Here is a 12571-nt window from a genome sequence, read left to right as displayed (position 1 = left end):
TAGCTGTACACAATTTTATCACATTAAATTGGACTTTTTTTTTTTTTTTTTTTTTTTTTTTATATAATTCTTTATTTTTGTTTTACACATTCTGCTATTTCATACAAGTTAAACATATATTTAAAAGATTATACAGAATGTGTATTTTTTTATTTCAGAGAGAGAGAGAGAGAGAGAGAGAGAGAGAGAGAGAGAGTTGGAGGAGGAGAGAAAAAGGGTTGCAAACATGCATTCATAAAATATAAACACATGTATATTTGTCAGAGTCATTGAAATAATTGATTCCAACAGTTCCAGCAGGTGTCAAACATATCCTTTTCACCTTTATTATAAGCAATATATTTTTGTGTTTAATAAAATGTATTCATAAGCGATATTGCAGCAGTTACATTAAGTGTCTTCCCTGTGCACCTCATTGTGTAGATATAATATTTAAGCCATAGAAAAAGATTATTTGGTATCTTTTTCTTTTCATCCAAGAACCCCAAAATAAAATTATTTTTTGTTATTGGTATTTGAAGATTAGTTTTATTTTCAAAGTAATCTTCAAATTCTCTTAAAAAATGTTGTACACTATCACACTCCCAAAGCAAATGTTCAATTGTCTCTTCTTCCACCTGACAGAATGTACAATTCTTATATTCTGTGATTTTTATTTTAAATAAATATGAGTTTGAAGCTAAAATTCTGTTCAAAATTCGATACTGAAACCATTGCAATTTACAATTATTTGTAACTTTAAAAGGCAATTTAAAAATCATTTTCCATTCTTTGTCGTTCAATTCAAATGTTTCATTCCACTTTCTTTTACCAGTAGGTTCTGTACTATTGTGATTGAGAAGATTATAAAATTGCCTTGATTTTTTGCATTCTAGAAGGATGTGTATATTTGACATAACCAGAGGGTTTTGTGATTTAGTAACATTTTCTTTAAAATTAACTTTTTTCATCCATGCCTTAAGAGCACTTATAACACTCATATATTCTAAAAAATTAATTTTCACTTGAGGATAAATATCACAAACAGATTCATAAGTCAGGAACAAACCTTCTTCATTAATAAGATCATTAAGGTATCTAATATTAGAGCGATACATGGATTTATTAAAAAATATTTTTCCTCCCACAAGAATGTCGGGATTGTAGAATAGTGGAGTGTTTGCTGTTACTATAGTTGGGTTTTGTTTATGATGTAGCTCAATCCATGAATCAAATACATCAACCCAGAATTTGTTTTTCAGTGATTTCTTTATATTTTTGATATATTCAATTCCGCACGTTGTAACTTTATTTAGATCTAGATTTGGTATAAAATCACGCAGACCTCTATATGACAATAAGAGTTTTCTCATCCAAAATAATTTTAAAGAAGATATAAAAGCCTTTACATTTATCATCTTTAATCCTCCATCTTCATATTTTTTAACAATTACATCCTTTTTATTCTATGTTGAGAGTGGTTCCACAAGAAGGAAAAGAACACTTTATCCAATTCTTTATAAAAGTTGTCATCTGGATTTGGAATCGCCATAAAAATATGATTTAAGAGAGGCAAAACCAAAGTTTTGATAACAGTAATTTTTCCTATTGGTGTTAAGTGTCTTTTCTCCCATTGATGCAAGATTGATTTTATTCTACTTAACTTCGGCTGATAATTCAGTTTGGACATATTTTGAAGTTCTACATCAAAATTAATTCCAAGTAATGTGAATTTGTTAGTCCCCCACTTCAGATTAAAATCTCTAGAAAGGATATCTTGACTATATTTTTTTGATCCAATCCATATGGTATTAGTTTTCGAAAAATTAACTCTTAGTCCAGACATTTCAGAGAAATGTTGTAATACTTTAATTGTTTCTGAAAGTGATTCCTTGCTACCCTCAAGGATAATTGAGGTATCATCAGCTAGTTGTGTAATTTTCTTTTCATTATTACATACAGTAATTCCTTTAATCCTTTTATTTTCTCTTATTTGTATAGCTAGAATTTCTGCACAAAGTAGAAAAATATACGGTGATAAGGGATCGCCTTGTCTACAGCCTCTATGGATATTGAAGGATGCTGAGAGATTGCCACCTTGATTAATAGCTGAAGTAATGTTATGATAAAAATTATTTTACCCATTTGTGAATGTCAGGTCCAAATTTAAAATAGGTTAATGTCTTTTGTATAAAATTCCATGAAACAGTATCAAAGGCTTTTTCAAAATCAATAAGTAGTAGAAGACCAGGAATTTCTTCCTCTTCAGTATACTGCATTATATCATAAATTAGCCGAGTGTTTTTCCCTATATACCTGTTCGAAATAAAACCAGTTTGATCAGGATTGATAAGTTTATCCAAATAAGTCTTTAATCTATTTGCAATGGTACCAGAGGCTATTTTATATACAGTATTTAAAAGTGTAATTGGGCGCCAGTTTTTAATATATTGTCTTGGTTTTTCTCCTTTAGGTAAAAGGGTAATAATTCCATGTCTCTGTGTGATTGACAGACTATCATTTTCATAAGGATAATTAATTGACCTGATAACAAAAATTCCAAGATATCGCCAAAGACCTTAAAAAATTCTGTTGAGAAGCCGTCAGAACCAGGTGATTTATTTGCCTTCATTTTGCTAAGTGTTTTAGAAGCTTCCTGTAATGTAATTTTACCTTCTAAAGACACACGTTCATCTAAAGATAACTTGGGAATATCTTTGAAATTTAGCTCAGAATTTAGGTCATATTCATTTAACTCATTGTTAGTTGTAGAGTATAAGTTTTCATAAAATTGCTTTGTTTCATCCAAAATTTCAAACTGGTCTTGAGTTAACTGCCCATTGTCTTTAACAAGTTTGGGAATTTTTTACTGGTAAAATTTCTTGATTCTAAACCACAAAAATAATGAGATGGTTTTTCCCCTTCTTCCACCCATTTTGCTCTACTTCTTATATACATTCCTTGAAGTTTATATTTTCTAAGTTTTTCCAATTTTTGCTTTTTTCCATTTAGTTCCTCTACATTGTGCTCAGAAATATTTTCTTCTAAACCTTAATTTCTTCTAATAATTCTTTTTCTTCATTGACTTGTTTCTTTTGCAGAGTATGAAATACTTTTCCCTCTTATTTCCATAAGTAGAGTTTCTAGAAATAACTGATCATCAATGGTAAAATATAAATTTTCATCTAGAATAATATCAAGATTATCAAGGTCATACACAGGAAGTGCATATTGCTTTTTCACATTTAAAATAACATCTCTTATACAATCTAGGTATTGCTTATCACCAAGTAAAGAATTGTTAAATTTCCATAAGCCCCTTCCCTTTTTAAAATCATTGAAAGTTAAAGTCATTGATATCATAGAATGATCGGACCTGTAACTTGGTTCGACTGTGCATGCATTAAGACAAGGTAACAATGACTCAGACATTATAAAGAAGTCTAACCTACTTTGTTTAAAAGAATTTTTTTTTCTCCATGTGTACCTTCGAAGTGTTTCATGGAGTTGTCTAAAGGGATCTACATAACCATATCCTTCCATTATTTCTAATACTTTTTCTCTATAGCCTTTGGGTTATTAATTGATTTATAATTATAGCAGTCCAACTGTGGATTTAACACTAAATTAAAATCTCCACACCATATGATACTGTTACAGTTTATTTCTTCAATGGATTGTTGAATATTTTCATAAAAATTTGGTGTATCAGTATTTGGGCCATATACTGTGCATAAAACAACCTCATGACCCTCTATACATATTTTTAGAATGTGATAGTTTCCATCTTTATCACCCTTTTCCCGGCATATTTTAAAATCAAAATTATTATTGAAAAGTATTGCCACCCCTCTTGAGTTCGAAGTATAGGAACTAAAATAACATTGATATCCCCACATGTTTCTGACCTCATTTTCTACATCATTGGAGAAATGTGTGTCTTGAAGACAATAAATATTATAATTTAGACTTCGTAAGTAGTTAAAACATCTCTTCGCTTTGCGATATCGCCTAAACCTTGACAATTAACAGATAATAATTTAACCCCCATCAAAATTTAAAGGCAAAAACTCTTGAGACCTGCTGGAAGATGATCCGAAATAGGTAATTTCATGCATGCATGTATATAGAGAGGAGAAAGAGATAGCAAAGAAGCACAGGATAGTATTAAATTGGACTTGATATTTAGATGAGAAATCCATGTTTCAAAGACTTTTAAATTACAATGTATTCAATACTCGAATGAAGGCTTTCTTATTTTTAAATAAAATTCAATTTTCAGTTCATACATTTTTGATTTACATCTACTCATCATTTCTATTGCATCTGTACAACATTTTCAAGAAATTTATTTGAACTTTGAACTTTATTTTTTTCATTACCCCCCCACCCCCCCCCCCTCCCAAACACACACAATTTTTGTTGCAGTACAGTCAAATCGCCCCCATACCTGATAATGTCTTATAAAATTTGTTTGTGGAAAACGTTGACCCCCCCCCCCCAATACACATACATAATTTTCAAGTTTTTGACAATTTATCAAAGATCCTACACTGTACACGTAGGTAGTAAAAGTGTAGGCCTAAATGCATAAAAAATAATCCGGAATGTTTATACTGTTATCGATGTAAATTTTAGTTTTTTAAAAGCGTGTGCGTAAATCGGATTAACATTGATCTTGTTGACAACAGGCTTGGTAACACGACGCTTTGAGATGACGGCCCTCAGTATGGGCGCCTTTGGCGCCTACAAACACGCTTACAGTAAGTATCTACAGGAAAGAGAGGCAGCGCTCGCGAGAAACCAGCCAACAGAAACTGTCTGGGTCACCAAACGCTACATCCCCACAGACCTCAGGTCCACGGCGCCCGTTCCACGACACAAGCTTCTGGCGCCAAAACAACTTCCGTCCGCAGAGCACCACTGGATTCCCGTCACAGATCCGCCCCTGAGAACTTTTGATCGTGGTCCAGGGAACGCTATATTTAAGTCTCATCCTAGCACACGGTGTGAGGAGTATTCCACTCTTAGACAGATGCTTCCCTCCAGGGGATACCTGGTGGCCTTTGAACCACAAAACTGGGGCACGGGGAGTGAAATGCCGATAGCGTATGCTGACCGACCCCCTAAAAGATTTCCCATTATTAACAGCCCGATGGGAAGGTAAGTTTACATACATTAGACCAACAAAATTATGATTAAAATATTCAACCCTACCTCCACACACAAAATAAATAATATATGTAGTGTGAATGGCTAAACCATCTCTTTATCTGTCAAACAATGATGACTGTGTTCACACACCTTTATAACATGTTATAAATGCTGTCAGTCTTTTGTGTCTGAATTTGTTAACCTGTTATACAAATCCTCTTAACTGTTTGTTCATTCACACAGACATTATATAGATCTTTTTCATTATAAAAGATGAAATAAGACATTTAAGTTAAAAAGGGTGTTTATATACCGACAATCGGTTTAAATACCTGACACACATCTTCACATGAAATAACCAATAGTAGATTATTGATTGTATGAAACTTGCTTAAATATCTTCAGATCTGTCATCTGTGAATTTTTCAGTAGGTAGCACTTAAATGAAACTTTTTATCAATAATTTAATATATTTTCTGAACACTAAGCTGTATTTGCATACATGTGATTCTTCCGGCGGGAGACAAAATCTCCCGATATTTCACCCCCCTTCCGCCCCTCCCGATTAATTTTTAAATCTTCCGTGTTTTAAAATTCTTCAAATTAAATATTATTTGCAATATTTTTTTGATCGTGTTTCATATAATTGCTCAGAATGAAAAGAAATTGAGATAACAACGCCAGTGCAATAAATTTTCACAGCGGTAGGCTTCGTATGAATCAACATGAGGTCGTATAATTATGTTGTAAAAATTAGTGATATATCAACTTGATCAAAGACCATTGATGTTTATTACTGAATGCAAAACATTGTAATTAGTTGCTAAAATACCCAGTTGCCATCTTCTAATGCTGCTTTGGTCATTAAAAGATAGTTATAATGTAGGTCACACTCTAGTTAAAAATAGATCACACTACAGGGTGTTGCTAAAATATACCTGACTCTAATTTGTTTATTTTTTTAGAGGGTACTTTTTTTCATCTGTACATATTCTATTTAAAAACAAATTACTGACATAGAATTTGTTACATAAAACCTAGCTATGTTTTACTTCACTTACTAGTTGATATATCAATACTAAATCAAAAATAAAATTTTATCCAATGTTTTAATGATACTGTTAACTCTTAATTAATTTACTAGGAAATGAGTTGATTTCATTTTGAATACTCAGTTTCACGTCATTTGAATAAAAACTTTATCATATTTTTCTTAAAACTATAGACAACAACTTTATAAAATAAAATTTGTAAAGTAATAAACTGGGAGAAGGTATTTTTTTCCTGAATTTTGGGGGTTGGATGGTCTTTTGCGATTTGAAAAAATGTCGATAAAAAATCTCCAGCTTTGAGACCCAAACTCCAGCTGAAAATTTTCAAATCTCCAGTTGTGATTTTCCAGTTCTGTCACATGTATGTATTTGGATTAGTGTTAGAATCTGACAGAGTGTGTTGGGGTGGCACAGAAAAAGGAATATTATTATAATAGAAATATGACATTAATGATTTTATTGTATCCGGCTTGTTGTAAAAAGAAAATCACAAGTCTAGTTAATTATTAGTTAGTGGGTATAGAAAACTATTAACATACTTGAGTAAAAAATTAATTTTGACAATTATAAAATGTAAAGTTTATGAACCAAAAATATGACACTGAGTCATAATTTAGCTTTTTCATATTGAAGTCTTGGCACATCTTTTCTATCTCAGCCCTGCATCAATCACAATAAAGGGACCCCCCTCTGACATAGTTCAGGAAATAGTAAACTTACATACTATGAGTACACACTGACCTACATTCACATTATACCAAAGTACAACACTTATCTCAGCTAACATAAAACATCAGAAAAATTTCTGAACTGTTTTTGTTCAGTAAGCTTCAGTGTCTGGTTTTTCTATCAGATTCAGAAAAAGTTAACAGATACAATGTAGATCACACTTGACATTACAGAACACACTGCCAGGAGCCTGAATTTTTCATTGAAAAGAAAAAGAAAACTCGAAAAAATTATTCCACGTACCCTCTACTAAAACTTTTTTAAGTAGACGGTGGATTTTTTTTTTAGTAGAGGGTGGAGTATTTTTGAATAGAGGGTGGAATATTTTTTTCTTGGAATTTTTTTTGTTACAATAAAATCTTCAGACTCCTGTGTACAGAGATAGATGGTAGGCAAGCCCTGATCAATAACAGATCTGCATGTTTAACTCTTAAGAGTTATCCTTCTTGTTGAATATCCTGCAAATGACCATACATTATACAAGTTGGATGGGAGATTATTTCATAGCCTCTCAGTTTTAGTCTTTTTGTGAAAATGTATTGATTAATAATGTATTTGTTTTCAAGAAATAAAGAGAATATTTTTTTTCATACTTTGAGCAAATTTTTTCAAACATTGGTGACTGTATTACTTAATACTGTTTTTACCAAATTATAAAAAAAAAAAAAAAAAAAAAAAAAAAAAAAAAAAAAAAAATGATAAAAAAATATTCAAATTTGAAAAATCTTTTGTATTCATCAATTAAAAGAATTCTGTAAAAACTTAAATGTAATCAAGAAAGCTAAATTAACCTGTGATCAAGCTACAACTATAGACTAATGCAGCATTAAATTTGTTACCAGAACTCAAAGAGGAAAAAAAAGAACTCCAGTCCAGTCCGGTTTTCAACTATATATTGTAAGAAAGCCATTAATTACCAATATTCTATTGTAGGTATGTTGATGATATGCACACCACCAACAAGCTATTCAAGTTACACTGATCACAGAAGAGTTATCTTTCCTGTCTTAGCCCCAGGAATTCCTGTCAATGAGTGATTACCAGTATTAAAACCAAAACAGTTTGTCATTCCCTATTTCTTCTTGATGTAAGTTTTTATTTTGTGTATGCCATTTAAGCATAATATGTGATATTGACATATTTTAGTGAAACACTTAACAGGAGAGTGGGACACTTTAATTAAAGTTATGATATATATTTGATCAGTATTAATTAAATTTAATAATTTAGAATTTGTACATTTGTGGAACACATTCATTCAGTGCACATAATTGTCTCATGGTGCTTTATGTTGTCATTTTGTGTGTTTTTACTTTTTAAAATATATTTTATACCTTTTTATCTTTGTAGATTTTAATCTATATTTGTTATTTGCTCAGATTTTGCAGTGGAATTTGTTTAGGTAGGGATTATATATAAAGTAGATTAGAGAGTAGAGAGAAGGCAGACAACGAATTGGTCAATATGTTGAAGTGTTAGTTATATCATAAGTATTATAATTATACATACATGTTGTTGTTTGAAGTGCAAATTGTTGTGTTTTTTTTTTGTTTATTGCTACATGTAGATCAATGTACCTGTTATTTCCCCTTGATTAAAACTTCAAAAACTCAAGTGTTTTATATACTTTATATCAGATTTAACATTGAGGTAAAATTCGTCGAACCTCCCCCCCCCCCCCCCCCCACTCCTTTTCCAAATGTTCCTGAGTAAAGAACAGTTCAGTATTGTAATATTTGCTCATTATTTACTTAAAAGTTAATGTTTTCAATCTTAGACTTTATTTTCTACTCAATGAAGGGATTACATTTAAATATCCATTCTTAAAAAGAATTAAAACAGCCGAAATTGAACTATTTGAGGTACTTTAAATATAATCTGACGAGTTAATTTTCATTTTTGTAAAGAATGGCTTAGTGACATAATTCTGGCAATAGTGACCACACATCTATTGATAGTTTACTCTGTAAGAACGGACAGTTTACAGTTTTTACCAATTCAGATGGCAAGGTCATCAAATTTTATTACATTTTTCATCTTAAGGGCAGATGATACAAACAGAAGAAATGGACTCCTGGATTGGTATATCTTTTTGGACCTTTTTCGTTGTAAATGATGCGGATAATAAATCTGTAAAATATTACAAAATTGTAAACTTTTTACTATGTTCCAGAATTCACCTTTCTGCAACCATCCTTATTAATCTGAAAACATTTTGTCACTTTTAATCACATTATTGTGAAAGTTTGTATGAAAAAATAAAAATCTATGCTGTTAAACTTATTCATTTTACTTATGTAAACATAACTTAAGTTGTTATTTTCAAGATTTTTGATAAAATTTTGTTTATTATATATATATCATCTGTCCTTAAATATAAAAGACCATTATAATGAATATATCCACTTGATAGCATATCCATCTTTTTTTTTTTTTTTTGGGGGGGGGGGGGGTTAAGGTGAGGGGTGATAAGAATCACACATCTTTTTTTGGGGGGGGAGGGGGGGTTAAGGTGAGGGGTGATAAGAATCACACACCGTACAGTGCCGACAAATAACTGAGGAATATAGCTAGCATTTCAAATTTTGCACTATTCTATAAACACTTCACTAGGGGACGACCATTTGATTCTGAAATGGGGAAGAGGGGGGTGCAAAATTTGTTGGGATCAGATTATTTATTTTCAAGATGATCAAGGACAGATATTTTTTCTTCTTCACTTGAACAAAATTTGACAAGCATAAAAAGTTAAAATGTCCAAACTCAACAACTCTATATTTCATGGAGGGAGTTGGGGCAGGAGTTAATAATACAGTGTCAGTGAAGGTCAGATTATTTATTTTCAACATTGATTTTATTTATATCCAAAATCTGCCAGACTCCCACCCCCCTCCTATCCCCGGAATGAAATTCCTCTTCATTATCGTCAGCATATTTATTTATATCAAATGTTATAGGATTTAAAAAAAAACATACCTCAAGTAATATATGCAATAGAAATGCTATTGGTATAAAGTATCAAGTGTGACATAGAATGTAAAATATCACACTATCTCAGTTATATAATATATAAATCAAATCACAATAAGACATTGATTTAATTGAATTATCATGATAATTAAGCAATAATGATGTACTGATGTAGTATAAAAATTTGAAATCAATTTAAGTAGTCATTACATAAGTACGTCTGTTTGTGATTAAGCGTCTTGTTTTATTGGTGATTTTTCTGTAAAGAAAGTCTTGAGCAGGAGAACTTGCCCCACGCCGGCTAGTAATATGAAAAACGTTTGTCCCACAGACCACCACGTGATGCCTTTATTAATATTTTCTGCTACATGGCGCCCCATGGCTTCCTTCAAACGATAGTCTCGTTGATAGTTGACTACAGACGACATCCGCTCGTGAATGACGTCACAAGAAGCTTCAGCCGAAGTTTTCACGGTGGGGATTTTGTCTCCAGCTTCTACAGCAAGGTTAGAAATCTCCAGGTTTCTCAACTCAAAGTACACAATTTTATGAGTAAAAGTTGAAAACTCGTTTCCAAAGCAGAATCTGAATTCTCCTCTTGACGCGTCAAAGATGAATTCCCCCTCATGATTCTTAGATTCTCGGAACAAAACTAATCCATTAGGGGAGATAACTTTAACATCCACGTCATTATTTCCTCCTCGTATAACTTTATATTGAAATTTAAACCGTTTTCCTACCGTTACTCCATCAAAGTCCTCAGAAAAACAATAGTTTTCTTTGTCAGGCAATTCGAATATCAACGATGCTCCGCTAGCACTCCTGTTGGAAATTATTGCGCAAATTATGAACAAGAAAACCAGAGAAACACTCCCGAGGTGTGCATAAGTTCCCATGATGTATTAACTGGTTCTCAATCATTTTCTTTAATGTACAATCAATGATTTATGTGTAAGATTTGAGGACCAGATCACTGGATGTTGCCTGCCACGTTACACTGCATATTGAGCGACCCATGCAACAGCTGTTTGGACACGCTCAATAACGTGTTTTTCGACCATAAGACTTATGGAAAAAGATAAAATAATTAAAATGTTTAGCCCATAACACGTTCTTTGTTGATGTTTGAATAAGACTGAACAGAAAAAAAAAACATCATTAATGGTGTGTAACTTCAACGATAGTGTATAATACAGGAATCTTTCTGAGCACAGGAGTCGGAAGTTTCTATCATGAAAAAAAAAATCCGGAAGAAAATATTCCACCCGAAACTTAAAAAACAAAAAAAAAAAAAAAAAAACATGAGCATCACTTTTTTGACTTTTTTTGTCGGGATTATCCTCCTGCCATCTTCTTTAGCCAATATGTCCGATCTACATATACTTCTCCCCTCTTTTACCCTAGAAGAGCAGATCTGAACCCTTGGTTAGGAAATGTGTTAGCCTGCATGGAGAAATGTGAAATACAATAATACAATAATACTTGTCAACCCCCACCCCATTTATGTGCTTTATCTTTAAAAATCATTCCATTGTTATTGTATCTAAATTGGAATTTTAATTAAAAGGCAAGATCGAATTTATGCAATAAAAAAAAAGATACTGTGAGTGAATGAAAAACAAAAGACCGACCCCTTCTTCGATCTTGGCTCTAGATTATTACCGTCTTCCTTCCAAGACGGTATACAGTGACGGTGTACAGAGTTGAAGTATTTTACAGTCTTCTGATTATATGCTTTCTCTCTTTTGTAATTGATTGAAATTGAATGGAGTGAAAAAGTTCAATTATTTCATTGGTTGATATCCTGTTTCAGGCAAGGGAGATAATTTTCTATTAATCCAATTTTCGAACGATTTAACTCCCCTCCCCTCCCCCCCCCCCTTTGAAGATTTCCGATTTTTAAACAAATTCGACAAAACGAACAGACGAAGAAAATTATTTCCCCTGCCTTGAACAGAAATAATTAAAAATCTTCACATCGTGCATTTTCTACCAATCACTGAAGATTGATTGATTGAATGTATGTTGTTTAACGTACGTCCCATTCGTTAATTTTTCACTCTTACAGAGACGTCACCGTATGCCGGTGAAGGGCTTCAAATTTAGATCTATATATATTGGGTACTCTGGGCCATTGAGCAGTGAGGGTTCTCTATCGTGCCAACGCCTACCGTGACCTCGGTTTTTAAGGTCCCATCCGAAAGACCCGTGACTTTCACTTCTAGTGCTTGACGAAGGAACAGTCACCACGGAGAAAGCGGCGCGGAGAACGAGAATCAAACCCGGGCCTCCCGATCAAGCGCCCTACCACTAGGGACAGGCTATCGTGACCGGTTCAATCACAGAGGAGAGAAGTGCAAAGTCCGAAGATTGTAAAATACTTCTATTCTGTATACTTCCATCCAAGGAAGACGGTAATCAGCTACAGTAAGCAATTGCAAATTTTTGATCTCGGGGTATGACGTATTCAATTAAAACAAGAAATGCTTTTGATTTTAAACTCCCTGGATTTCATTGTTTTCTATAAAGAGCTCATGTCAAAGTTTCAGAGTAAACCATTTGGTCATATTTCGACCAACTGTCAATTTACATTCTTTAATTTTAGTAATTGAGTGCAATTGCCTTATCCTTTTTCCTGAACCCTGGACGGATCTATAAAAGCAACAATATCATCATTATCATCATTA

The 12571-nt window shown here is 32.5% G+C and overlaps 2 protein-coding genes across 2 annotated transcripts; one reads left to right on the top strand and one right to left on the bottom strand.

The window, feature by feature from the left end:
• Positions 1-4643: 4643 nt before the first annotated feature.
• On the top strand, positions 4644-8528 carry LOC133202662 (uncharacterized). The gene is made up of 2 exons (XM_061338522.1): positions 4644-5142; positions 7848-8528. The coding sequence occupies exons 1-2, from the start codon at positions 4694-4696 to the stop codon at positions 7894-7896; spliced, it is 498 nt and encodes a 165-aa protein (XP_061194506.1). The 5' UTR covers positions 4644-4693; the 3' UTR covers positions 7897-8528.
• Positions 8529-10023: 1495 nt separating this feature from the next.
• On the bottom strand, positions 10024-10861 carry LOC133202654 (transmembrane emp24 domain-containing protein 3-like). The gene has a single exon (XM_061338511.1). The coding sequence runs from the start codon at positions 10778-10780 to the stop codon at positions 10115-10117; it is 666 nt and encodes a 221-aa protein (XP_061194495.1). The 5' UTR covers positions 10781-10861; the 3' UTR covers positions 10024-10114.
• Positions 10862-12571: the final 1710 nt, after the last annotated feature.

Source organism: Saccostrea echinata, unplaced genomic scaffold (assembly GCF_033153115.1).
Source record: "Saccostrea echinata isolate AGI-Se365-2 ecotype Australia unplaced genomic scaffold, CSIRO_AGI_Sech_v1 ptg000002l, whole genome shotgun sequence".
NCBI lineage: Eukaryota > Metazoa > Mollusca > Bivalvia > Ostreida > Ostreidae > Saccostrea > Saccostrea echinata.
The sequence above is the reverse complement of the archived record's forward strand: the minus strand, read 5'-3'. Positions and strand labels throughout refer to the sequence as shown.

Bases quoted from the DNA above. Each gene is read 5' to 3' on its own strand.
- LOC133202654 (XM_061338511.1), bottom strand. From the start codon at position 10,780: ATGGGAACTTATGCACACCTCGGGAGTGTTTCTCTGGTTTTCTTGTTC.
- LOC133202662 (XM_061338522.1), top strand. From the start codon at position 4,694: ATGACGGCCCTCAGTATGGGCGCCTTTGGCGCCTACAAACACGCTTAC. The intron at 5,143-7,847 runs GTAAGTTTACAT...ATTCTATTGTAG, and splicing joins ATTAACAGCCCGATGGGAAG to GTATGTTGATGATATGCACA.